Below are 27958 nucleotides of genomic sequence, written 5' to 3'. Positions count from 1 at the left end.
TTGTACAGCTGTTTGCCTAAAACTCTTCCATAATTCTTTTTTTCCCTAGGCTGGGATATGGCTTAGTTGGCTTCAGCACAGGAACTTCTTCCTTTGCCTTTATCCATTTCTCTTCCTGAACTTCACACAAATACATTTCAGGTTGAAACCCTCAGCAGAGCTGGACATGTCCCCACCAGTGTGGCAGTGGGAGATGTCACAGTGTGAGGTTCCACTCCCTGGGCAGTGAGCATTCCCAGGGCTGTTTTATGGCTGGGAAAAGGGCACATAAGTGAGGAGACCTCATCACTCTCTACAACTCCCTGAAAGGAGGTTGGAGCCAGGGGGGGTGTTGGTCTCTTTACCCAGGCAACTCTCAGCAAGACAAGAGGGCAGGGTCTCAAGTTGTGCCAGGGGAGGTTTAGGTTGGAGATGAGAAAGAATTTCTTTCTGGAGAGGGTGATCAGGCATTGGAATGGGCTGCCCAGGGAAGTAGTGGATTCTCCGTGTCTGGAGAGATTTCCAAAGAGCCTGGATGTGGCACTCAGTGCCATGGGCTGGGAACCACGGGGGGAGTGGATCAAGGGTTGGACTTGATGATCTCTGAGGTCCCTTCCAACCCAGCCAATTCTAGGATTCTATGATAACACCTGGCAGAGCTGGAGCTGTGTAGGAGCAGGGGTGTCACAGTTGTGCACTGTGGGTACAGACACCTTTGGAGCTGCTGTTTGGGTTTTGCTACCAAACAACACTCGGCCTAAAGGAACAGCTTTCCAGAGAAGCTTCCTGGGAACCTGAGCGTGGTGTCCCCTCCCCTCAGAGCCCCAGGACAAGGGCTCAGCAGTGTCCCTGCCTACCTGGCACGTTCTCATGCTCGTGTTTCTTCAGGTGCCTGTCCAGGTTGGTTTGCTGCCCGAAGCAGCGGTTGCAGAGGTGGCATTTGAATGGCTTCTCCTTGTTATGGATGTTCCGAACGTGCCGCTGGAGGTTGGAGGAAATGCTGAATGACCTGTCACAGTATTTACACCTGAAAAATAGAAGCAAATGCCAGAGTGCAACGTGAGGGGGAGGGAAACAAAAAAAAAAGAAAGAAAGAAAAAAAAAAAAAGAAAAATCTGACTATCAGAAAGGCAGAAAATGTTGGTCTATAAATCTTTACTCGGCTGAGGACCTGAGAAACACAAAGCATTAATCATTCCAGACAAATCTGCTATTATTGTTACTCAAGGAGCACAAAGAAAGGATTAGGATTAATTAAGAGGCAAGTTGTCCAAACAAGTAAGAACTTTAAAAAAAAATAATTACTTTTCCACATGTGAATGTGAAAATAAGAAAGGTGAATTTATTTCTTCCACCCTGCTCGTTTTGTAGAGGAAGCAGGTGAAATATGGCTGTGGAGGGAGGAAAAAGAAGATAGAAGGAAAAGACAGACAGGAGGTTAAACACATAAAACAGTTATTAGCTGGCATATCCCTACATGACAGAGTTATCTGGACATACAGAAAACTCCAGATTTATTTGTGAAACTCCTTCTGGTACTCAAGATGTAGGCAGCACAGCATGCCTTTAAAGGTAATTATGGTTATTATTATAGTACAATAGCTCCCAAGAAATACACTGTTGTTTCCAAACAGGATAAGATTTACTCCCATGTAGTGAGTATCTGGTTTATGATGAAAAAATGTGGAGTGTGAGGAGCCAAGCCAGAAACTGCTGAGTGAAGAAATGTTCCCTCTTTGAAACAAACCTCTGCAGGACCCACGGCAGACGTCTTGGAAGCTTGTTCAAAGTTGCCACCCCCTCTCTCTGGATTCAGATTCCCTCCAAATAAAAACAAAGCTTTGCTAAACTGGGTTCCTTTCCCAGCTCAGCCTCTGCTCTGCTCCTCTCCCAGCCAGGAGCAGCCCCTGGACTCAAGAGGGCAGCTTTGAGCCACTGTCGAGAGCTTCAGTCCTAAAGCAGTAGAAAATCGAATTCCTCTTTGAATCCCTCCTCAGCTCCCTTGAAACACGTCATTTGTACCTCAAGCAAAGCTGCTTTCCTCACGGCTCTGCCTCCTAAACCCACGAATCCTTTCTCTGCACACTTACAGGGCAAAATAACAACTTCTTAAACCTTCATAATTCCAGAAAAAACCTGCTTGTTTCTGGCAGAACTGCCCTGTGCCCCGCTGAGCTCAGCCATGTGGGGCAAGGCAGGAGGATGCTGGTGCAGCTGGGCATGGGCTGGGAATGCTGCTGGTTCATCCTGTGGAGAGGACACAGCCCTGACCCTGTCCTGCTGCTGCTCCAGTGTGAAACTGGGTTTGCCAGGACACTGAGGAGGCAGAACTGTCTGCTACAAACACAACAGGTTCAAACCCAGGAGGACGTGTGAGTGTAAAAAAATGGATGCTGTGAAACACACACACAGGTTCCAGATGTGCTACAGCTGGGATTTTTATTTGGTCTCCAAAAATAAATTGATATTATTTTTGGAAATAGCAGAGATGCATTTATGAAACACTCTCTCTCACTGAATGTTTATGGATTCCACGTCCACCTCTGAATTTCCTATCGCTAAATGACCAAAAAGCAGAAAGATATTTCAAATAATGAACCTTTATTATGACTAACCTAGGAAGAAACCAAAATTTCTTTTTAAACCAGTTTTCTCAACCTTCAGAAGTTTTCCTTTAAATCAGGTTTTTTTGAAAAAATTACAAGCAGCTAAAGAAAAAAAGACATCATTTGAGCAGCAGCACAAACAGGCACAGTTCATGCACATGGAGTTAAACACTCATGGATTTCCAGCTCTTATTCTCCTCCCTTATTCTGTTACCAACCTCTGAACCTGCTCCCTGGAGCTGCCAGGCTGGGGCAGCTCCTGCTGCTCAGCCCTTTGGGAAGTGGCAGTGCCCAAACAGCCATGAAACACCCCCCAGGACTGGTACCAGCACCCCCCTCCCAGGCTCTGCTGCCCCAGGGCTCCCTCCCCGCCCAGCCCCACCAGCTCAGTGCCCTCCTCAGCCAAAATCTCCTTTCCTGGGGGGTGCCCCAGCCCCTGCCCAGCTCCCCCCTGCATCACTCACACCAGCAGCTCGGGGGACTTCAAAGCAAGGTTTGGCTGCACAAGGCAGGAACGAGTCGGCCTCCTGCACCTCAATTCATTTGGATGTTCAGGAAGCCTTTGAAAAGTTCCCTTTGACAGGTCCTTGCTCTAACTATGAGCTATGTGGATCCAGGTTAGGGTAGGGAGAAAGGATAAAGAGCTTGTTAAAAAAATAGGAAACAGAGGGGCACTGGCAAGGAGCAATGGCTGATGTCTGAGAGCAAAGGGATGAGGGAGACGTTCGGTGTTATTTGTGGTCCCAGAGGGCTCAGTGCTGGGATCTCTGCTGGTTTTAATCTAAATAAATGAGCCAGACAGAGGAACCAGCTTAAATTCAGGGAAGAGGTGAACACAGAGGCAGAAGAAGAATAAAACTTGAAGATGTATTTGCTTAGTAAACACTCTGACAAAATGCTAGTAAAGTTTCTTTCTTATCAGTTTAAAGTAAAACACCAATGGGCTAAAAAAATATAAAGTGGGAGTGAATGATAGCTAAGGAGGAGCCAAATCTGGATTCAGGAGGGAGTTCTTGAGGGAACTCAGGTCCCTGGTGTAATGCCACTGGAGGGGGAAAACCAGAGAGCAAACCCCAGAAGGAGAAATAGAGCTGATCAGTGCAGTGGAACACTTCAAACATGAGAGCAGGGCATTTGATAACTGCTTTGTAAAGCTTCAACAGCCTTTCCAACTGCAATAACTTTACACTTATTTTAATGATCAATGTGAGCTGTAAAGACAGAATGGCTGTCACCAAGCATAAAGCACAGGGACAGCTACTCTGCCCCCAAATCCCCAGTGCATTTATACCAGGGATGAATTTGAAAAAAAAAAGTAGAATAAGAAAGAAGAGATTTGTATCAAACTCTGTGCAATCTTAAATGACATGGCAGAGCCCAGCTTCAGTTGTTAGGTTCAGCTTAATGCAGATAACAGGACTCAGGGGCCTAAAAGGAAATTAAAGAAAATCAAATTCAAAACAGCCATGAGGAAACCCAACATTAGAGGAGCAATCCCAGCCTTACAGGAGCAATCCCAGCCTTACAGGCAATGCTTGAGGACTGGTGTAATTCAAGAATCAATTAGATGGCATCCTGGAGGGAGGGGGCATTTGAAAGAAGAAAATACAGTCTTGCCAAATCAAATACTTCCCAGTCCAGGTTTTATGCAGTTTCTGTGACTCTGTGATTCCAGACAATGAAACCAAAAGTAAGCAGCAAACTCCAGGGCTCCCATGTTCCATGCTCCCAGCATACAGAGCTTCACTGAAACCTCCTACTTCTATATCAGAATGAAAACAAAGTCCTGTGTTTTATGACCCAAGTTTCCAGGTAAGTCCAGCACTATTTTACAAGCCTCTCTGCCCTTACAAAAAGCATTAATTTGCCTCCTTATAGCTCCTGTGCTAGTCATTCCTACTTTATACACAATTAAGTAGACACCTAGGAAGTTTTAAGTGCCTTGGTAAAAAACATATCACTTATCCATGACAATCAGGAATCCCAACCAAAGCACTTTGTTTTCTGACCTGTTTTTTGATCTACATGTGGACACTTGGTCAGAGTCTGTTAGCTTTAAGAACACTTACATTTGTGTTTGGGTGATGATATAACATTGATAAGAGTCAGAAGAAAACAATTTACGTGGCCAAAACAAAAGCCTTGAGACAGACCCAGAAGAACACTGAAAAGTCACCAACCTCCTTCTGCCTGCATAAAGTCAGCCCTTAAAAAACAAGCTTTCAAAACAGGTAAGGCTGCAAAGGTTGGAAATCTCAGTTCTTGGAGAGCAGAAGAAAATCAGTGATAATTCAGCTCTTCTGTAAGCATTGCACTAACTCTCAGGAGCACCACGATAATGAAACATTGTCCAAAAGTCAAACCTCTAGTACAAAAAAGCCACACAGGCCATTTTCTGGGAGAAGACCAGATCAAATAAATCTTTATTTTCCTAACCTTTGTTAAGTTGCAAGTCTCCTTTTTTGGAAGAAAACTGAACTAGCAACCCCTGAATAATCGGGAGCAAGCATTTCAGCCCGAGCAGGGTGCACAGTGAACACACAGGATTCATTCAAGACATATCAAATAACACAACTGAAAAAAATCAGAGCAGGGAATGGTTCCAAAATATATGTCTGCTTTGGAGAGGGTATTTTTTTTTTTAATTTTTAATTTACCTAATGTCTACACTCAACATTCTGTACGACTCTGTATGGAAAAAAAAAATTGACTCCCTATGTCCCAAGGATTCCAGTGTGGGAGAGAGGAGCTTCTTGAGTTAAACTAAGCATAAAAATGTGATGTATTTGACCACATGGCCTTTGGCTACTCATAAATGTGTGTTTGGATGTAATAACTACTCCATTAGCTTTGTTGTGAACCTATGACTGTGTATGGGAATACCATGATATTTGCTACCCAAAATGAAACTGTTTGAACTGTTCCTATTGTTTGACAAAACACAAAACACATTGTGGAAAACACAATACTTGATTTTCAGCACTCTCAATTCATCACTCATTCCATTTTGCTCACTTCTGTACCTGTGCTAACAAGAAATCAACCAAAGCAGATTTTTTTGCTGAAGTTTTTTGAAACTGACTACAAAACACCAGAGAACACAGGGCCAGTTCTGAGCCCTACTGCACAGCTACAGTGTAAACAGGGCTGCAAAAATCAGAGCACCATTGCCACAACTAGCAGAAAATAGCAATTCAGCCTTCAGCCCAAGTGACCATATGAATTTTTTTGATCCCTTGTCTTTAACTTTGCAAATGAAGGCCGGACAGTCTCTTAACTCTGACTTTAAAGCAGATACACTACAGGGCTTTGCTTCTGGTTTTTGATCCACAACTACAGGCACCTCCAGTATGCATAAGGGAAAGGGGGAAAAAAAAATAAAACCCAGCTAGACCCAGCAGTTAACTTACTGGCAAGCTCTTCAAAACAGCCCGATTTTCAGAGCTGTTCAGCACCTTCAGCTGTCCTTGAGATGAATGGTTAATGTGAGTGTTAAACAACACTGCAAATCAGACCACTCATTTGCCAGCATACATCTAAATATAAGTTAAGTGTCTATCTTCAAGCTGCCAAGCCTGATTATTTTTGGCTGGTCCACATAATATACAATCCTATGAATCATTAGATGTAATGCTACAGGACTGCAGGATTATGTTGGCACAGCTTTATAGAATGGAGAAAAAACAACACGGTGGTGAATGAGGTGTGTGTGGGGAAAGGGTTTTACCTGGGGGACAGGCTCACCTGTAGGGCTGCTCTCCAGTGTGTGTCCGCAGATGCCGCGTCAGGTTTGCCGAGCGGGGGAAGATCTTGCCACAGTACCTGGAGAGCACAAACCCAGGTACCCATCAGTGCCCCAACCTCCTTCATGGCCATGGCAGCACCAGCCAGCCCACTCCTGCTGAAGGTTCTGGTCCCACTGGGTGCCTGGGCCCTCACCTGCAGGTGTAGCGCTCCTTGCCCTTGCGCAGGATGGGGTCTGATAGCGTGGGGGGTGGAGATCTGAAGTTGAAGGGGTGGTGTGGGAGGGGCTGCAGGGATGTGCCAGTGTCTGCCTTCATGGCTGCAAAACTCTCCAGTTTCTCTGTCATCGTTTCTATGGCTGACATCTGCAAGTAGAAGGCCTCACGTCATAAAAACTCACAGCAGATCAAACATTATCTCAGAATACACTTGGGTTCTCTTTCTCCAGGGATGACTCTGACACTAGGCCCTGTGGGTCAATGCTGGGTGGTATTCCCCTTCCAAAGCCTCCTCTCAAACTCAAAATGGAACCTGGGCGAGCAGGAACGTTTGGTTCCTCATCCAGCACTCTCCCCAGAAAGAGGGAGAAAGAGAAAAACATGGAGATGATACAGAAGGTGAAAGCAAAAAAGAAAAGAAGTCAGCCTGTGTGCAAGCAAAGGATATGCATAAAAACACCACCTAGGGAAAATCACTTTTGCTTTCATTAGAGAACAGGAAATCCAAATCCAAGAGAGAAATGCAACTCGGGAGGACTAGGCTGACATCTCCAATGCTTCATGCACTCGAGAGCACTTTCAAGATCCCAAGCAGAAACCCTGGACAAAACAAACAAGGCAGCAATAAAGCTGCCTCCTGGCTGCCAGTGAGATCAGCAGGAGCAAGGAGAGCATGGGGGCAGCAGGCCCTGGGCTGGCAGGAAGGCAGTAGGAAGCCATACATCAGGAGGGGATGCTCTATTGTACAGGAAGGGCTGACCTTTTGCACGTTTACACTTTATTAAACTGGGCCTGGGGGTGGGAGGGGGGAGAAGAGAGCCAAGATATTGTTTAAAATGTATGACTATAAAAAAAAAAAAAGTTGTCTTAATCACCCAAGAATACATTGTGGAAGGCTGACAACCATTCATAAGCTGTAAAAAAGAGGAGTAGTAAAACCCATTTCCTGATAATAGATCCACGGCCCCTTAGTTGGAGGCTCCCAGCCCATGACAAATAGTAAGTAATACTTAGCACCAGCCACTTGAAAAGGTTACTTGATCATTTACAGCAAAAGCTCTGCCCCAGCTGCCAGTCATGTAACAAAACCATCATGTTAAAATGCTATCCAGATCTTTCAGAGCTATGCCACTCAGCCCTTTGCTGGAGTACCTGGAGATATCTTTTGTTGTGCCCTGTTCTTTAGGCACTTAGTCAGAGATGTTTGCTGGCTTGATAGCCATGGGCTTATTTTAAAATTCTAAACCCTGGCCACAGCCTCTCCAGTGGTAAAGGCACTTTGCTATTTAGGGAAAAACTGCCTGGTTATAATAAAAAAAGGAAGGGAGAAGAAAAGAAACTTAACAGGTGAGAAAAGGTTTTCCATTAAGTTATCAAAAAGTTACACCATTTACTTATGTTGTCCAAAGCTCATTTAAAACAGACAGTGTAAGAATAACCCCCACCAGAGCTGAGAAACTACTGGCAAAGAAATAAAATTTGCCTAAAATTCATTTTAAGAGAGAAAGCACCTTCTGTGTGCTCAGCTTTTTATCTTTCAGTGTAATCACACCCCACCCAAGGCCCTCTCAGAGCCAGGGAAATATCCACAGAATAAAAGGTGAGCCCAGACTCGTGGGCAGAGCAAGAGAATCCCATGTAGGGCATGTTGCTAACTGACCTGGGGTGTGAACATTGCTCCTAACGAGGACAACAGAAGCCCCTGGAAATCTGATTGCTCAGGGAAAGATCCTGGGCAGTATCAGATGGGGATCTAGTAGTAAAAATCTCCCACATCCTCAAACAAATGATCTGTCTTCACTCCCTGTATTTGAAACACCCCATTGGCTAGAGGGCATGGGAACAGCCACCCTCTCAATCCAGTGATCTGTACACAGCAACCCCTTTCTCCAAGATCAGTTATCAGGAAGTTTCGGGCTGGAATGATTGTAGACTTGAGGCTATTCTGTGTGATAAGCTGTTAGAGATAACCAGACCTTCCACATCTTTCATTGCCATGGGAAGAGGACGTGGTCAGGATTTCAGGAACAATGTTAACAACCTTCCACCCAATGCTTGCTCCTGCTCAGGGGCTGTACATTTCTCATCGTCTCGTTGGGTTGCTGTGCCACACTAGCTCCTCCCTGCTATCAGATTCTTTACAGGCAGATATCCCCACTATTCTAACTCACACAAACACAGGATGTTCCTGGCCAGCCTGTCACCATTATCCAGCCTGCATGAAGGAAAAATCGGGGGAAGTTATTAACCAAACTCTGAGGCTGATGTGAAACAATGAGGGAACTAAGTTTAGCTGTGAAACCAACCAGGATCCAGCTTTCACAAACCTGCAAGTTATTTATCTAAGGTGGGAAACACTATCAGAGGAGAACAATGCATGTGAATATAAAGGAGAGCACAATAATGACCACAGGGAGGATGGCTGGTGACCCGCTGGGCAGGACACGGGCAGCCTGTGGCAGGACTCACTGCCTTGTCCTTATGGAACCAGGAATCCTAAGGGCAAAGAGGGACACGGGAGAGATTTTCACATTACAAAGTCAGTGCTTTTACCTGGGGGTGAAAAAGCAGCGGGGAGGGGCGCAGATACTTCTCCTTTAGGGCACCCACAGGGTCTGTCACCTTCCGCTTCTCCACCCTGCTGGACAACAACACAGAGGGTTACATACCTTGGAGGGTAACAGACAGCACAGACACAGCCCAACCAATTGCAGAGGGGTTTAGATGATACATCTGAGGCTATTTTCCTATCCCCCACGCCTGTCTGCCCCCTTCTACTGGATCCTATAAATCACAACCAACAAGTTACCCCACAAAAGGCACCGGAAACGATATGAAAACAGAGCCCCTCCTCTGGGTAATATTTTTCTAGCTATCAGGCTGACAACTAAGAAAACATTTTCATCTTTCTATGTGAGAGCTAATGTCACTGCTACACTGGTTTATAAGCCCCTGCTGTTGTGAAATGCCATGGAAAACCCCTACATTTACACCAAGAGCAATGTTTAAGTGGAAGAAGCTCTAGAGCCCACAGCAGGCAGCCACTGCATGGAAAAAATGTCCTGGAGAGCTTGTCTTTATCCTAAGAGTTAGCACTGGGCCAGACTTTGCAGCCCCAAGTGTGCTGAAATCATTAGGTGTTTCATATTTATTTCCTCCCTTGCAGCTGAGATATAATTTGCATTGGGTTTCTTTGGCAGCCATATGTGAACAACAGTTTGAAAAGTTAGGAAATGGTGGGAGATTTCTGAAGTGACTTAAGGACCCGAATTCTCCTGATGTCACTTTGGTCCATTCAAATATTCCATGCTTAAGCACCCCAGAAAAAATGCTAAAGCTAGGATCCTATTTTTGAAAATACTGGCTTTTCCACAAACTAGTCTACTTGCAGGGAAAATGTGGTGTGGAATCACCAAAAAGAAAAACTGGAATGTCCTCCATGGGACAGAAGTGTTACGAAAGTTAACTCCACTTACACAGCTGCATCTTTATAACACTGGAGCGGAGTCCACCTCAACTAGAGCAGCAGAAATCCAATAGAAAGAGTAATTTTAACTACATTAGTCGAGCATAAAAGAGAGCAAATTATTTTACTGCATTTCAGCTGATTGGTGTGTGGATCAAATTACCAAAGAGTTTAAACAAGAGTCATGCAGAGTGCTATTTAGCGAACTGTATTTAATCTGCATTTAATTTTTCTTAGGTAGAAGAAAAGAGAAGAGCTGAATTTGAAATGCAGTCAGAATTCCTGTGAGAGTTTCTATGGGCATCAGCTTCTGGAAAAACAACAATCTGTAAAAAAATATATGAAGTTTTGCCTTGATACAAGGTAAACCAGTTAGCAGCAGTGAGCCCCATTCCAGCCAGGGAAGTTTTAACCTCTGTGATGCACAAGGATGAGCTGGGGTGCCCAGACAGTCCCACCTGCAGCACACACCTCCAGCCTCAGCCAAGGGACAGTTTCACACAACTTTACCTCTCCTGTGTGGGGTAACAAGAGCACACCAAACATACAAACCTCCTCCTCAGAGCTGAATTCTGCAGCCACCAGAGGATTAAGCTGATCTTTTCAGCCCAGTGCCTGAGAACGTTACCTTAACGAGGCTGAGCTAAAAACTGCACTGATTTCAGGCTGTCTGGCTGCATTAAATTATATCACCAGGAGAAAATGTCAAGGATTTAAGTGGCCTTTGGGAGAAAAAACGAAGAAGCCAAATGATGTGAGAGAGTCTGATAAAGAGAAGTTTAGAAACAAAACATTTCCACAGTTTTTAAGCTGGACTTGGAAGCTCTGCTGTTTAGCTCATTACATCAGAAGTCTGATTCGTGAGCAACTCCACCACTGACTTTCTATTTTAATGTATTACTAAAACTATATGCATCCCATGGAATGCAACCAGTGATGCCCCCATCCTTCACTTCCAGCTGTCTTCTGGACCTTTAAGGTTTTCCCGAGCTGCTATTTTAACTGGCGACAGCTTCTCCAGCCCATGTTATTCTAACATTCCAACAGAGAATGCCCAGAGGTGGCAGGATCCTGAGCTAACTCAAAGCTTTTGCCTTTCTATCCCATTTACTTTTTTCTTTTTTTTTTTTCCCCCAGAAGTACTTTTTAGAAAAATAAATGCTGCACCATTTACATCATGACTTATTTTTCCAGGAGATGCCCACAGTGGGTCCCAGACAGAATACTTTACAGGCCCTGGGCTGTGATGCTGCTGTTTCCATCACAGATGGGAGCATGTAAGCAAGCACTGGCATCAGCCCTGAGAGGGCTGGCAGAGCCAGAGATGCTTTCTTAATAGCAAGCAACGTGGGCTCACTAATCCTCATCTCAGCTGACAGGTCTTTGGCCTGCCCAGACATTGACATCATTTTTTCCCACAGTTATCAAGTGCACAATAGCAGTGAGGCAGTGACATAGGTGCTGCTCTCCTGGCCAGTGTTCCCAGCCCAGGGCACTGGCTGTTCACAGTCCTCTGAACACTCAAGTGAACCATCCCAGTGCTGACATAACTGCTCTGTGGTGACCAGGAGGCTTTCCAGCTCTAAGAAAACACCAGCTCCTGCAGCACATCCACACCTCTCCTGTCGGATCAGGGCCAGCCCAGGGCACACTGAGCTTAGCTAAGAGGAGAAGCAGCCACCCACTGCCAGGAGCTGGCTGCTCAATTAGACACTGAATCCAGGAGCCCTCTGCAAGTTATGAAGCATCCTGTCCTAAGGGCAAATTAATACCATGTTCATGTCTGAATCAAGCTGTCAGGGTACCTCCTTTCACTGGGCTTTGCTACTTGACAAATCCCATCTGCAGCAGGTAGATAATGAAGGCACTGCCTTCATAATACTCAAACTTAGCCTCACTTTAAACCTTAAAACAGTTTTCCTTTAGAAACAGGCCTTATAAGAAGTTCTGAAACAATTGAAGACTCAGGTCTTCCCCAAGCATCTTTGGAACTCATTCTTGCTGGAAGTTTAAGTGGCATTTGGATAACTTTATCCAGTCTGCTTTACACACACCTGCCACATTCAGCTTATTCTAGACATGACAAACCAAATCAGTCCTTCCTCAGTAACCATCCATTTCAACTAGAAGCCCTCAGAAAGATTAAGTCTGCAAGAAACTTGCCTGGAAGGGATCCAGATACTAACGTGCTACCATGTACTTACACAGGACTTGCTAGTCCAGGCTTAAAACTTTCCAAAGGCTGAGCCTACAACAGCAGTTCCTACAAACTGAAAAACTCTGAGAAAAGGAAATAGAAAGAAAAAGGGGGGTGGGGAGGAAGAAAGGTGAAGCAGCTCACAAAAGGCCATCAAGTCAGTCAGTGGGAGAGCTGCATTTCCAGGCTCCCAGGGCTCCTGACTCATTCCCAAGCCATGAGAGCCCAGGCTTGGAGGCAGCTGAACTCTGCATTCTTATCAAATCAAACCTCTGGAATTTCCCCAGCAGAAGTGCCATCTTAGTGTTGGCTCGTGGGAGAGTCCTTAAATAGGTCAAGTTTCTTCTTTATCAAAACAAAGATGTGCTCTTTACACATATTGATTACCAGGACTCCTTTCAATGATTCAGCCCCTTCGAGTCAGAAAATTCAACGTGCTGTGGCAAAGGAGAGAGCAGCACAACCAGCTCCAGCAGACATGCCCTGACCTTTCTAAACAACCTACAGCCTGACCTGCCTCCACTTGTGATGGCAGCTACAAAAGGAGCCCCTTAGAGGAAACACTTAAGGCAGGGTATGTTAATACCTGTATATGGGGTCCATGAAAAAGGGTGATGGCTTAGCATAATGCAGGGATGGCTGCTGAGGCAGTTGAGACTGGGAAATCTTGGGTAAGACTTCACTTGCCATTAGCTTCCTCTCCCCATAGATGTGGTTTTTCCGTGGCTCTCTCCCCCCGTTCTGACTGGCTCGGATGCGGTTGCCAATGCTCAGGTCCAGTGGCTGCTCCTCCCCTGAGGATGGGGCTGGCAGGACCTTTGGGGGTGGCAAGATTGGCTTCATCTCTTTTGGCTTTGTGGTGAGATCAAAGGGGGACTCGGAGCTGGTGCTGCCGACTTTGTGGAGGTCCCGGGGTGACTTTGGTTCTGCCTTGACCAGCAAGTTGTGATTGAGGGTCCGTTCTGTGAAAGGATAGAGTGAGTGGGGGAAATTGGGGAGGAACTGAAAAGGGAACATGGAATGGTAGGGGAGCGAACCCATCTTTTTCTCCTGCATCCCCATGAAGCCAGGCCCAAAATACTTCTCGGCGATGGAGGCGATGGCTTTAATGGAGTCATTGGCTGCTCCCGTGGTGGGCAACAGGTGCTCTTCAGGGGGAGGAAAGAAGGAATGCTGGGAATAGAAGAGAGGGATCTCGCTCGTGTTGTTGGTGGAACTGGCAGACACAGTGCTGCTGACAAAGTCTGGTTTGCTCTCAGTTTGTTTGCTCTTATCTTTTGTTTTGTCCCTGTCACTCTCTGCATCGCTCTCCAGGTCTGACCCCGTGCCAGTCGTGGTATCCAGGTCTGTGCCTGTGGTCGTGTTGACGTCCTCAAAGTCACTGCCATCGGACATGTCACTGTTCCTGGCTTTTAGCTTCTCCAGGTAGGAATTCTCCAGGCTGCTTTCACATTTCTCCTCTCCCGAAGCAGCCTGGTTGCTGTTGCTCACCGCAGAGATCAGAGGAAGCGCCGGGTTCCCCAGGGGGCTCGGAAGCTTTGCATCTTGAGTGTGGTTGAGGGGACTTTTGAGCAGTTGTGTGGGTGGTAACAAGGGGGGCCTGGGGTACAGAGATGGGGGGAAAATCCCTGGGAATCCCGGAGTGAGGGCGGGAAAGGCAGGGGGGGCAGGTGAGAAGGGAAGACCCCCCGGGTGCGGGCGGGAGGGAAAATAATCGTTAAATCCCAGGCTGGCGTGGTTGAGGTTGGGAGAGGGCTTGGATTTGTCCATCATGGAAGTGGGCGTGAGGGGCAGGCCAGGGGCAAAGATCCCTGCGGGGCTGTAATGGTTCTTGCCCTCGCAGAAGCGTCGATGCTTGTTGAGGGAGGAGGTAGTGCTGAACATCTGCCCACAGTCCTTGCACTTGATCTGCGTGCGACAGTCCGCGTGCATCCGCTTGTGGCGGCAGAGGTTGGAGAACTGCGTGTAGGATTTGTGACAGACCTCACCTAAAGCATCAACAGAAACCAACAACAAAGCAATATGAAATTAACAGGAAGCAGCAGGGGATTCCTGAGGAGCTGCCTCCCACCCAGCCCCGAGACTCCCACCCAGCCCTCAGCCTGGAGAATCTCCCAAGACGCAGCGCTCTGCGGGAGAAGGGGATGGGCTATTCCTGCACAACCCTTTTTTTTTTGGAATTTTCACTAAAGACAGTCCTGCACGTCAATGCTAATACCTACTGACATCAGCTGGTGCTCTCCCTGCAATCCTGGTATGGCAGTACAGAAGAGAGAACAACTTTGCCTCATTTAATCAAACCACCCCTCTCCAGTGCCATTAATAGTACGTAACGACTCCATAGGGATGGTCTATAAATACATTGCCAGCCAGGGCTCAGTTCAGCAAGAAGCAGAGTGAGATGTTGGATTCATTAATTAGTAAGACACCCAAGCAATGCTAACTTAGTGCTACAGCAGTGTTTTCTTTAATGACCTGCAAATACCAAGTTTTCAAAACATTAATTTTTATGACATCTGTCACCTACAGACACTGCTGCTGGGGAAGGAACAGGGCAAACCAAGGGAAAAAAAATCCCACCCACACTTTTCCATTATCAAAACACTAACTTTTTATTATCTGATGCCTCTTTCAACATAAGAATAAACTGTACTTCTCAGTGAATTAACACACTCTTTCACAGGAGAACTGCTGTTATCACCCTTTTGTAAACATGGAACTGAGACAAAGAGAGGGAAAGGATATTGTCTGGAGTTGGGCAGGCATGGAAGCAAATCCAAATTATCCTGACACCCACTTTGTCACAGAGTTGGAGAATGGGTCCTTCCCTCCTCCCTCCCCTTACTGATAGGTATAAGTGTGACTTTCCCTATTTTTTTCTAAATCTGCTACAAGAGGTTGCAAAGGAAGCACAAGCAGGGGAACAACTAGAAAGTCATCAGAAGAGTTTCAGTGTTCCAGTAACAGGTTTTTCAAGGACAGATGTTAAAGCCATCCCCAGTTTTTGGCAATCACACCTTAAACACTCATCTCAGTTTTTCTGAACTACCACTGTTGTACACACTTATTGCTGTTGCATGTATTATTTTAGCTACATTAACTTCCAAAGAAGGGGTTTAGGTTTTTTACTTAATTTTAAAATGTTTTCTTACAAAAATACCTAAAAGAAACACTTTCCAATTTGTTTTCCCCTAACTTTAAACATCTACCTTGCCATGTGCCCAGGGATGCTGTAATTGGGGTTCAAAAGATCCACACAAGTTTATAATAAATGTCTCACCTGCTTAAGCAGATTCTGTCCCAATAGAGAGCACTTGCTGTCAGCTTTCCCTGCCTCAATAGTGTGTTTGTGTTATTTTTATTGTACACATTTGCAATATTACAAAAAAAGTTCCATTGTTCCCAGGTGGCAAAACTTGGAGAAGAGTAAAGCAAAAGTAAAGTCTGCCAAGGGCATTAGGTTCCTTTCTCCACCCTAGGAAGAGCTCCTAAATCTACCTGATCCTACACCAAAGATCCTAAAGAGAGGTGTGGCAGGTAAGAGCACTCACAACATTATTCTACAATAAGGAAAACTGGAAAATATTGAAGTCTCCAGTTATACAATGATTCAGTAACTGTGGGTATTGTCCTCTCTTGCTGTTCAAGTGTTCTGCAGTTATGAAGTTACAGTTTTGGGTGTTTTGTTTCAAGCCAAGTATAATATTGTAAAAAATAAGCACCCATCACACACACACAATCCCTTTGCCTCTACTGAGCAGGAAAGGAAATCTTCCCAGCCCCTCCTGCTCACAGCTGCCCTGGAGCTGCTAATGGGTTCCATACTCCTGCTTGTGACTCCACCTGGCCCATCAGAACCAGGCAGGATCAGTCTCCAGTTGGTTTACACGCTGATTTAGACTGACAACTCCCTAATTCTTATGAGGTGAGAGTGAGGAGATTATGAGAAGAAATCGTTCATCTCACTGCAGCAATACTTATGAGATTCCAATTATCTCTTTCATGTGCCCCATCATCAAATGAAAGATTGCATCAGAATGAGCAAGAAGAGTATTTTTTCTTCCTCCACCAACACCCATCTGATTATCCCAGGACACATTAATGAAATGAGTCTCCCAGGATATTCCTGCATACTGTTCCCATTACACAATAGGGGGGAAAAAGGCAGAGGTGGGTTCAGTGGCTTCCCCTCCCTCCCAATAACATCAAAGCCCAGAATCAAACCCAGATCCTGCTCTGTGCTTGAGCCACGCTTCCCGAGGAGTGTCAGGAAGGAGTCCCTCAAGTTCCTTTGGCTTTGTTGTGACACAATCTACTTTTCTGCACAGTTATCAAAATGCAATAGGTGCTGTGTCAATTAAAAAAATACACAGCCCTGAGAATGACAAGAGATGAGATGAATGGCTCTGGAGGGAAAATGCCCTTTTGGAAATATTCCACTAAAGAGAGTACTAAGGACACAGTTAATCTGCTATTTATTTGGTTTCCAAGTATTATGTAGATGGAACATGTAGTAAGTAACAAAGAAAAAAACTTTTAAAAAACCACCTTCTTCTCATCTCTGTGACTGTTTCAAGTTCTTTACAATGGCTACAGGATTTGAGGCATCCCTGAAAAAACATTTCGATCAGGCTGTGTCAGCTATTTATTTGTGTCACCAACGTGAACATTCAAAAATTATTAAGGAAAAAAAAAAAGGAGAAAGAAAAGATATGAGAAAATGGCATCGCTAGGACTGCTGAGAGGCTCAGCTTTTAACTTGTCAAGAAAGTCAAAAAGTGCCATGAATGTTTACTGAAAAAACAGGGAGCATACAAAAAAAAAAAAAGGGGGGGGGAAAGGAGGGGAGGGGGGCAGAAATCACTGTGGAATTTCATCTTGTGCTCTGACCTATAAAATTACAGCGGCTGCTCACAGAGGGACAGCCAGCACTGGGGGGCCCTGCAGGATACGTGCAATTACAGCAAAAGCCAGAGCTGTGTGATGGCCGTGACAACTTACATATGAAAGGTTTGACAGTGCTGTGAATGTGCTTGTGCTGCTTGAGGCCCGAGGAGGTGGCGAAGGTTTTGCCGCAGTCGGGGCAGGCGTGGGCCCGGGCCCCCACGTGCTGGGAGCGGATGTGCCGCTGGAGGTTGCTGGGGTCAGTAAACACCTGGAAAAGAAAACACCTTGAAGGTGGGAAACAAAGCAGGAGGGAGAAGCATAGGGAGGGGAAGACCTGGGACATTTGAGGAGAGGCTGAGGGAGCTGGGGGTGTTCAGACTGGAGAAGAGGAGGCTCAGGGGAGACCTCATCACTCTCTACAACTCCCTGAAAGGAGGTTGGAGCCAGGGGGGGGTTGGGCTCTTTACCCAGGCAACTCTCAGCAAGACAAGAGGGCAGGGTCTCAAGTTGTGCCAGGGGAGGTTTAGGTTGGAGATTAGAAAGAATTTCTTTCTGGAGAGGGTGATCAGACCTTGGAATGGGCTGCCCAGGGAAGTAGTGGATTCTCCGTGTCTGGAGATATTTCAAAAGAGACTGGATGTGGCACTCAGTGCCATAGTCTAGCAACCACAACAGTGGATCAAGGGTTGGACTTGATGATCTCTGAGGTCCCTTCCAACCCAGCCAATTCTAAGATTTTTTTTCAATTTTTTTTGGCAGGCTCCCCAGGGTGTTTGCTCCTCACCTGCCCCCAGCAATGCTTCAAGACTCTGGAGAAGGCCAAAGACGAGCAGGACTGAGCATCCATGGCCAAGCTGATGGGCCAGGCCAGCAGAGCGTGCTGCTTTCCTTCTGTCACCACACCCCACACCATGGCCAGGCCATCCCATTCTTCAGATCCCATCCCCCAGGCCCCAGCACCCTCTCCCACCCGTGGGTACCAGCCCCTCACCTTCACACAGTTTTCACATTCAAACCGTTTCCCGCTGTCGTGAGACATCTGGTGACGAATCAGGTTGGATTTCCAGTTGAAAGCCTTGGGACACTGGTCACACTTGTACTCCCTCTCCTCGGTGTGGATCACCATGTGCTGCTCCAGGCTGGGAAAGAGAGACAGGGTGAGCACCAGTGGCCAAGGGAGCCCAGATCCAACCAGGCCCTGGCTGCTGAGGCGTTACACTGCTCCAGAACTCCTGCCCTGTGTCAGCCAGGTTTGATCTCCTGCCTCTGTGAAAGGACCACGAGAGGTGCAAACACTCTTTCTTTGGTTCTGGCATTCATTTTGCAGATAGATGCTGCCCTGTTCTGATTCAAAATGTCACCAGGTTTTACAGGACTTCTTATTAAATACCTGAGTCCATTTACAAGGAGGAAAAGGAACATAAAACCAGACCTGACCCTGTACGTTCCTGAAGGGAAAAACGAGCACCTTGTGACCAAGACTTCAATGGCATCCCCACAGGGAAAGACAAGATATTAGCTGGGGCTGCCCAGACTATCATGTTGCCATTTTCACGGGCATAAAGCCCACAGCTTCCCAGAATGCAGCAACTGAGCACTGGAACGAAACACGATAAGGTGCAAACACATTTCACTTCTAAATGTCAGACATCTTTTATTACTTAACTCAGCAATTGCAACTTCTGCCAACTGGCAGCCTCTCCCAAACCAGGAGGATGATGGCAAACCCAAGAGGCTGCTGGAGCAGGGCCATGGCAGGGATGGCTTTGAAGGAACACAAGGGATGCTCTCCTTCCCCCTGCCCCTCAGCACACAGAGCTCCTGTTGGGCCACCGACCCAGGGCTGACACTGTCAGAGCCTGTGGGGCAGGCATGGAGCCCAGGAAGCCATTCTGGTGAAGATGGAGTGGTGTAAAAGGTACTGAGGGGGATGGAAATCCTGCACCTCTCTGGCCAGTGCCCAGGACCAAAGGAAGGAAATGTGTGTCCTCTGCTGCCTCCGGTGTAGCTTCAGGGGAGTTACAACTGCTCCTCCTCACTGAAGGACAAACTGGTGTGAAACCTCCTGCAGCCTGAAATCCCCTACAGATCAATAATTAAACCATTTCTATGGGACTTCAAAGCACAACCATGTTTTTTATAGGAACATTAAATACTACTGGAAAATCCTGACAGTCTTCATTAAATGATACAGAGGACTTCAGAGAAGATAACTCTTGGGCATTTCCAGGGAGCCTGGGAGATTCAGAAACCTTGGAATTTGACATCTGTTGACATCACCAGGATAGGAACACAAAGCCTAATTGCACAGACAACTGACCTGCACTGAAATCTTTCTGCCTTGAGGGCATTTGGTGGCACATGAACAAGGACAACCAGGTAGAAGATGCTTTCATCACCAGTGGGCTGCTTGGTGTGACTGCAGCTTGCCCAGCAACTCCATATACAGCTCTAAGCAGACACCAGACAATTGCTCCCTCAGAGCCTTCTCTTTCTTCAAGTCAGAGAGTTAATATTCAGGAACATGCCCTTTATAAACTGCCAATCCACCAATTTTAAAGAAGCAATATTCATTTTGCTAAAGAAATGGTGTTCTTAATACTACCCAATTTTTTTACACATACAAAGAAATACATACCCTTCATATCCACATACAAAAATATGCTCCTGTTAACTGTGATTTATGAGTTTATTTAGTGCAAATATGGACAAATTAATATGCTGTTTAGAGGCAAGTACCTACTGGGATTAGCAAAACATTTATTTATTTAGTCAGCTGCTAAATGCTCAATTTCAGTTCCCCAGTGACCCTCTTGATTTGATCTGTATTAACTTCTGAAAAATTTTAAGACCATCTAGGTACACCAACTGGATACACTGTGTTTTAGTAGCTTTCTCAGAACATAAAATGCACCCTATTGATGTGGGAGGGATAGATGTGGACATTTTCTCACAACCCCACTAAATCCAGAGTGTGTAGTACTGCTGACTCCATCCTTCCCCTGGCAAAGCCTATGGAGAAAGGAGGTGTATCCCTGTCCCCACCTCCAGCTGCCCAGCTCCCACATTTCCCACCATCAGAAAGGACTGGGCAGAAGGCCTGAAGAGGTAATTTTCTGGTACCTGTATTTATTGGGGAACATCCTCTCACAGTCTTTGCACTCGTAGACCTGTCCATCTCCAAGACCTTCTTGCTTGATCTCATCACTCAGGGTCTCATAGAGGGAGCTGACAGAGTTGCAGGTGTACTTCTTGTGTCGCCGCAGCTCCAGCTTGGACTGGAAGAGCTCATCACAGTCCTCACAGCGAAACGTGTGCTCCTCTGCAACAGCCAGAGAAGGGAACCTTGGCTTGGGGATCAGGAAGCTCAAACAACATTTATTTTACCCAGCACTGGGCTAATAAAGAAAATGTAACATTCTGTGAGGAGCTATCAAAGAGGAACCTGAGGCAGCGGTGCCAGCAGATTGCTTTCGCTTTAAGGATTACTAAAAAATAAATCACATAACCAGGAGAGCCCTCGTTTCCTCTGTGCCAAGATGCAGGGACCCACAAGAATTAGCAGATGCACAAAACACCAGGGCTACTCTGGAGTATTGCATTTGTTTGCAAGGAGCCTTTTGGAATACACAAACGAACTTTTCCTCAGAAGTGGCTGCCAGGATAAAAACCACACTCCTCTAAAGGCAAACACTGGGGAAAGCAAATCCCCACAGCACAAACCTGGAGGAGCTCCTTTCTAAGAATATGTCTTTCTAGTGTGATCCTCTCAACTCCTTGTGCACAACTGCAGCAGCACAGTGTGCCTTCAGACCCAAGGAATTCAAAACCAGAGTACCATGGAAGAACAGGAAGCCAAATTCTTTGTTGTTCTGCTGGGTTTTTTTTTTTCTTTTTATAAAAAAAAAGATCTAATGCACATAATAAATTATTGTAGTCAAGGTCAAACAAATTAAAAAGAGGGCAGCTATTATTAAGTTTACAAGGCAGCATCCTGACCAGAGTGCCAAGCCAAACAATCAGCTCAGAGCTGTAAATTTTCCAGGAGAACAAGGTCTGAGAGGGAGTGGGGACAGCTCTGGGTTCCTCAGCCCAGCACTCAGCCTGAACCAGCAGCTTTCCAGCCACCTCTGCTGCATTTCCCTGTCCTCCTCTGCCCTCTCCTTCTGGACTCTGCGGGTAGCAGACCAAAAACATTCTTTGTGTAAAAGCACCAAGAGTGGAGGGCAGAGGCAGGAATTTGATGTGTTTAGGTACCTTTTCATGCTCCCCACAACCAGCCCTGGGGTGGGATGGAACAAGCCTGACAGCCCACAGCATCCCAAACACATGTCCTGTGTCAATAACCACACCGTGCCACCTCTTCTCAGCTTCACTGAATTTACCTGAGCTCTCACACACCCTGGAACAAGTGTTTACCTCCTACTACATTTGTTTTTCACAGTCCCAGACATCCAGCTGCCCTCCAGAGTGTCACTGGCACCAACAAACACGACCTCACTTCTGTTCTGGTTTTGTCTCAGAGCTGTGCGTGGGACAGCAGCTCCTCTGCCTCACACAGCCCACTGAACTGTGGAGTAATGGGATAAATCCCTCAGGAACTCCAGCTAACATGGAGCTGTGCTGGCAAGGTGCTCCTCTACCTCAGAGCTCACCCTGCAAACCCAACCTTTCCCCTCTGCAAACACAGAGAGGGCTGAAGGTGAGCAGAGGCTGCAGCAGCAATGGACAGACCCTCCCTGGGCACCTTCACCTCTTACAAAGCTCCTGTGAAACCCAGAATTTCTCAAGTTCAAACTGGCATTTCCTCAGACCTGAGAACTTGGAACTGAGGACACTTTTTTCTTCCCTTTTCCTTTTTTCTGACTTCAGAGAAAATCCATCAAAATACCTGCTGCAAATCCATACTAAATTCTTCCTACTTCAGTTCAATACTTCCATGATTAATTGTAGCTTATTTCACCCAACCTATCCTACAGGAACCAGTCTGGAAAACTAGCCACACAGAGCAATTTATTCCATCCCTGCCTGAAGACGGACAACTCACAAGCCTCCCTGACACAGGACACACCACTACCTCTTGTTATCCACTAGGATAGAATTATTTTTGTCCTTTCAGTGAGATTAGACAGACAGATGAAATACATTAATAGCCCCAGTAATAACTGTTAGAGAAGAGATTTTGCTTCTAATTCTCCTTGTCCTTTGTCAGCAGGATTACAGAGCTCACACAAAACACACACAATATAAGGTGATCCTCAGGCAGGAGGAGCTGGCAGAGCTCCCTGTGCCCCAGCTGAGGAGCTGCCACAGCAGACTCTGATTAAGAAATGTAAGGAACAAGGCAGCTCAGCTGTGGCACCTGCATGTTTTGCTTTGGCATTTGCATATTTTCAGAGCATTTTGAAGCTCTAGCCCTTGCCCATCACTAAGCTGAAAAGATCCCTATTTTGAGCTTCATAACAGTGGGGTTTGGAAAGGGAATTTTTTTGCAGAATTGGAAAACCAAAATACAACCAAAGGCCCTGGAGTCACAGGTGTAATGTGTAACATCCTCAGCCACAAACATTACTTTGTTGCTCAGACAGGTTAATCAGAGGAGGAACTGGCTGGCTGGCAGAGGAGCTGACTGTATTCTACCAAATCTATCCCTGTTTATGAACTTCAGAATATTAGAGATCAGAGTTCTCAATAAATATTGGTGCAGAGAAAGGAGCAGACCATCACTCTGCAAAAGTGAAACCTCAGCAACAAAGGAGGCTCAGGGCTGAACTAAGATGACCTGGTATCTATTGTAAATCACCCAGTTTGTAGAGTAAGTTCATTAAAGTGTTTTGGGCTTTTTCCTTCCCTTTCTTCAAGCACTCAAAATAAAAATATTGCACTTCAAAACAAGTTCTCAGTGAAGTTTTCTCCTTTCTTTAAGCACCACAAATGAAAATACTGCCCTTCACAAAAGGTTACTGCTTCAGTACCTAACAGGGAAAAGAGGATAAAAAGAAAAGAAAAACCCAGTTACAAAAAAATTGCTGCCTGTTCCCTATGTCTTGTTTGTCAGATCTATGGTTATATGTGTCTATCTTAAGTTCCATCAGTAACACTCAGGACAAAGCAGGAATGTAACAGAAAAATAAATCAGTGCCTAATAGCTTTCAGAGAAACCAAGGGGAACACAATTATGTGGCATCTACATGCTAATCTACCAGACTTGAATCTCAAAGGAGTTCAAGTGCCCTACTCAAAATTCCTGCAGTGATAAGGGGTCTGCTGTGTTTGGCTGGGGTTTGGATAAAAGATTTTTATGATAATTATCTTTGTGTGGAACAATTTTGCATTTTCTTTCTTGTTAATTCAGAATGGAGATGGGGGTGCAAGGCAGCAGGAAGATAGCATTACTGAAAGTAAAAAGTATTAAGTCAAATATTTAATGTTGGTCTATTACAATTTGAAAGCAATTATGTGCCAAAAGCACTAGACATTACCAGGAAGATACAGATAAATGTTACCTAATGACAAAGATGGAAAACAAGGAGCACTTTTTGCTTGTTCAAATAAAAGCCTGTTAGGAACAGAAATGCAAAACAGCACTGAGTTTTCTTTCTGATTTCTCCCTGACATAAAAAAAAAAAGGTTGTGTTACTCCATCATTCTGAATACAGAAATTATTCATCTCTGTGTGTTAATCTCCCAACAGCCTCTGTGGTCAATCAGCTCAGGCTGTGTTTCCTTCCTCAAGACCTGAGCTAAGCTTGGAATCTTACTGTAGGAACTCTGGCTGTGCTACCTCTGCAGTACCAAGTGCTTCTGGTTCTTTGTGAAACTCAAATGGAAGTTTTCAGCAGCCCAACAGAATGACAAGCAGAGCTCCACACTGCTTCTTCTTAACAAGTATGTCACAGCCATCTCTGTGCACCAAGAAGAAGGGAGGAGGACAAAATCTTGTCTTTCTTCGTGTCCTGTTCCAGTGTAGGAAGAGAATCCCCAAGAGAATCCCCTCAGCACATTGCTCCTTGTCCTGGCCTGCTAGAAAACACTCCCCTAACTTGGAAAGCATCACAGTTAAAAAGGCACCTCCAGTCACACTCAAAATCCCAATGTCCTTCAAAAAGAAGCAGCAAATTAAACTGTTGCATGACTTGAGGTTAATATAAACTTGCTTGCTTTCATTGAGCAAGACAGCTACTTTCACCAGAGAGAGTGAGAATAAGCATAAAACATTCACAGTTACAGCAGGGGGAGGCACTGGAGCAGGATTCTGTCCAAGTTCAGCACTAACTGAAGTTCCCAACATTCCTAGTTTGCTGCTGAGAGGTACAAAAAGGTCCTACCTGGCAAGATGAGGCCTTACCTTCCATGCTGGGTGCCATGTTCCCAAGTGAATAACCACCTTCCTTCAAATACACCAAGAGCTCTTCTCCTGGCTCAATTTCTTTAATAACTTTATAAAAGATCTGGGAATCAGAAACAAAAATTGAGAGACGTGTTAAATGTGCAAGAACTTGCATTTTATATTTTTAACCAATAACTCAAATTATTGCAACTAACAGGGGAGGCTGACACTTGAGTGATAATTACTACTGACACCTCCTTTTTCCTGCCTTTATTTTATTCTGTGTCAGCATTTCATGCAGCAGGGACAATAAAGCAATATTTACAGTAACAGCTCCTTCAAATTACACAAAATCTGCTCATTTTCCTCCTTACCTCCTAGCAGCTTCATCTATTTGTTACAGCAAAGGGAATCTCAAACTGGTGGCATCCACACATTGAAGTCTAGGCAGATGACCAGGACTTAATTAGCCTGTCCTAACACAATTATGTTGATGATGACTTCCAGCTGGAGCCTAAGGACCTGACCCCTAAAGCCAAGATCTGAACCCTTCCAGGTGAGGTGTTTTATCCTCATTCAGAGCTCCTGCCTAACCACAGAACCTGGGCAACTGAATGCACAACTCTTCACCCATGGGACCTTTGTCACTGAACAAACCCAGAAACAGCACCCCACTCCAGATGGGGGCAGAGACCACACTCCAGCTCATGGTGCCACTTCACACACAGAAAATGTGCCTTAAAGGATACCCAGGCCTTACACAGCTTTCCTGAACAAAATGAACCCTCCTACTCCAGGGAAGCATGGCTTAGAAAGCATTGCCCTGAGAAAAAAATCCCCTTCATCCAACGAGGTGTAATATTGCAAGGCTTCAACACCTTGGGGGATGTATTCACACACACCACACACTCATCTTCACTGTCCAACCCCCATCTCAAACAGAAACCAGAAGTTTTATTGGCACAGCCTTTAATAGCAACGCAGGAAAATTTTTATCATGATATCAGCCACAATTTACCCAGAATGGTTCCCTAAATCAGCTGCCACCCAGGCACTGCCAATCTGCCGTTTAAGGGGAATAAAGACACAAAACCTCCACACCTGTGTGGGCTGCACTCCCAGTGTCCCTGCCAGGCATTGGCCTCCCCTGAGCCTCCCTCCCACCCTGGCTAGGACCAGGGCAATGCCCGGCATGGTGGCACCGCAGCCATCGGCAGGGACACAACCACCACTCACTGCTCGGTTCCCTCCAGCCCGAGTCCAGGAACCTCCGGGCAGGTCAATAACCGCGTTACAGCCGCTCGGCACAGCCCCGCATATCCCCGCATCGCTCCCTCCAGCCCCTCATCGACCGCTCCGGGCAGGGAATGGCGAGGGGACAGCCCCGGGCTCCCCCTGCCCCTTCCCCGCTAAACACCCAACACCACCGCCGGCGGGGATCGCTCCCGAGCAGCCCCGGCGAACGGGGAACGGGGCCGGAGAGCCCGGTCCGGGGCAGCCCGGGATGGGTGCGGGGAAGGAGGGGTTCTCCTGACCTGTGGGCTCCGGGCGAGGCTCTGCCGCTCCGTCCCGCCCGGCGGCAGCGGGGACCCCGCGGGCAGCCCCGCTCCTACCCCCAGGGACCGAGGGAAGGGGGGGGAAGAAGCGGCCCGGGCCGGGAGGGTTGCAGCGGGAGTGCCGGGAGCGGGGCAGACAGAGGGACAGAAGGACAGGGAGAGGCAGCCCCTGCTCCGTGCGGGGCGGGCTTTCAAATCCTCTCGCTGAAACGAGATCGGCGCCAGGTGTTTGATTTCTCCAGCTGCCGCCGTTTATATCCCCCCAAACAAGCTCGCTCTAAACCTCCCCGCAACTTCAGCTGCAAGTTAATTGTAATATTCGTATCTTTCGTACGAACAGATTCATACCGGCCAACAGAAAAGGCCGTGAAACCTCTCACCGAGAGTTTCAAAGCGGCAGCGGTGACACCGTCACAAAACCAAAATGAAATCCAACCGCTTGAGATTTGCAAGACGTCCCCAAGTGCCCGGGAACGCGTCCCTGAGCCTGCCAGACCCCTCAGCATCCTCCTCACCCCCATCTCCCCTGCTCTGCTCCTCCCGATCCCCACCGGAGGGTGAAGGGGTGCGGGGAGGATGCCCGGAGCTCGCTCTGCTCCCGGATCCTCAGCTGGAAAATCCTGAGCGCTGCAAAGCGACAGCAAGACAGACACTTGAGTGACTCTGTTCCTGACAGATCGCACCCAACTGCTCCGCACGGACCGGGTGATTTCTGGGGATTCCACTGCAAACTACCAGTGGTTTGAAATGATCCTTTTTCTCGGCGTTTCTTTCGTCTGCACTTCCACTCTATTTTCTGCCAACAAGAAACGCCTTTCCCAGGACCAAACCACACTGAGTTTAATGGCAAACCTGCCTGAAAAGCAAAAGGAAGATTAGGAATAAGCACAGAGCTGAGGTGACTCGGTAAAGCAGAACCACAGCTTGCAACTAGCTAAGAGAAACAAGAAAAGCACTCAAAATAGCTGTTTGTGGACATTTCTCTTGCAGCTCGTAATCCAAACCAAATTTAGCACTAAAATACAAATCAGACTCTACAAGGTGTGCCTGATTCACAGATGCATTCACAAACGTTATGCTGGAAAAATCCTTCAGAATTATAACACTGAGTGGCTACAATTCCTCTGCCATAATCCTCAACTCCTCCTCTCTCCCTGTTTGCTCTCAGGACAAGGGAACATCTTGTATGTAAACACGTGTCTGTTACAGGCTTCCAAGGAATACAGCATGAGCTGCATTAATGATTATGGAAAAGTTGGATTCTGCTGGAGTCAGAGTCATTTCACCCAACATTTCATTACAATTAACTTCATCTTGCAGTCATGCTACGGATGGTCTGAATTAATTAAAACTACTACAGTATTTCCTTTCCTTTTTCATTTGTTGTGCACCACAAAATATCAGCTCTACTAAGCCATCAGAACGTTTGCTTTCATAAATCATTTATGTTCATCATTTATGTAAAAATACTATTTCTTATTTCTTACAACAAAAGGGACACCTCTCCTAATTACCAGATTTATTAACACAAAATGGTTAGCAAGATAACTCAAGGACAAATGAAAATATATTGCTTGAGTTTTATTTAAATTAAGGGGTGCTAAAGGAAGAAAAGAAAAAGGAAAATAAAAAAACCAACAAAACCCAGAGGAAAACCTTTCCCAGACTGGGTTTGATACACAGATCTGCTCTGTAGCTGCTGGATGTAAACACAGAGCAAGGCAAAGCTACCACTGAATTTAACACTTTGCAGCTAAAACTCAGAATTTTGGTCCAATTACTGAAAATCCCAATAATGCCACCCTGACCCCATCCCCAGCCTGGTCCTGCTCAGAGCACAGCACCAAGTCCCACGGAGGAGCAAGCACAGCAAAGTTTGGCCTCCTGTCCTTCTGGCCAGGACAGAGCTGCACATTTTGCTTTTGTTCAGATGTTTTCCTCCTTTGGAATTGCCTTCCCTTTGTTTCTACTAAGC

General features: G+C 46.1%; 1 protein-coding gene across 1 annotated transcript in view; it reads right to left on the bottom strand.

Moving 5' to 3' along the window:
• PRDM16 (PR/SET domain 16) overlaps positions 1-27958 on the bottom strand; it is a 255630-nt gene that overhangs the window by 4502 nt on the left and 223170 nt on the right. Inside the window, exons 5-13 of the mRNA XM_008503631.2 lie at positions 24446-24548; positions 20221-20419; positions 18089-18236; positions 17212-17365; positions 12797-14198; positions 9101-9188; positions 6525-6694; positions 6330-6407; positions 837-1006 (exon numbers count right to left, since the gene is read on the bottom strand). Of these exons, the coding sequence (XP_008501853.2) occupies positions 837-1006; positions 6330-6407; positions 6525-6694; positions 9101-9188; positions 12797-14198; positions 17212-17365; positions 18089-18236; positions 20221-20419; positions 24446-24548 (2512 nt within the window). The remainder of the gene's footprint in view (positions 1-836; positions 1007-6329; positions 6408-6524; positions 6695-9100; positions 9189-12796; positions 14199-17211; positions 17366-18088; positions 18237-20220; positions 20420-24445; positions 24549-27958) is intronic.

Source organism: Calypte anna, chromosome 21 (assembly GCF_003957555.1).
Source record: "Calypte anna isolate BGI_N300 chromosome 21, bCalAnn1_v1.p, whole genome shotgun sequence".
In the NCBI taxonomy this organism is placed as follows: domain Eukaryota; kingdom Metazoa; phylum Chordata; class Aves; order Apodiformes; family Trochilidae; genus Calypte; species Calypte anna.
Note: the sequence above shows the minus strand (reverse complement) of the source record. Positions and strands in the feature narration are given on the sequence as shown.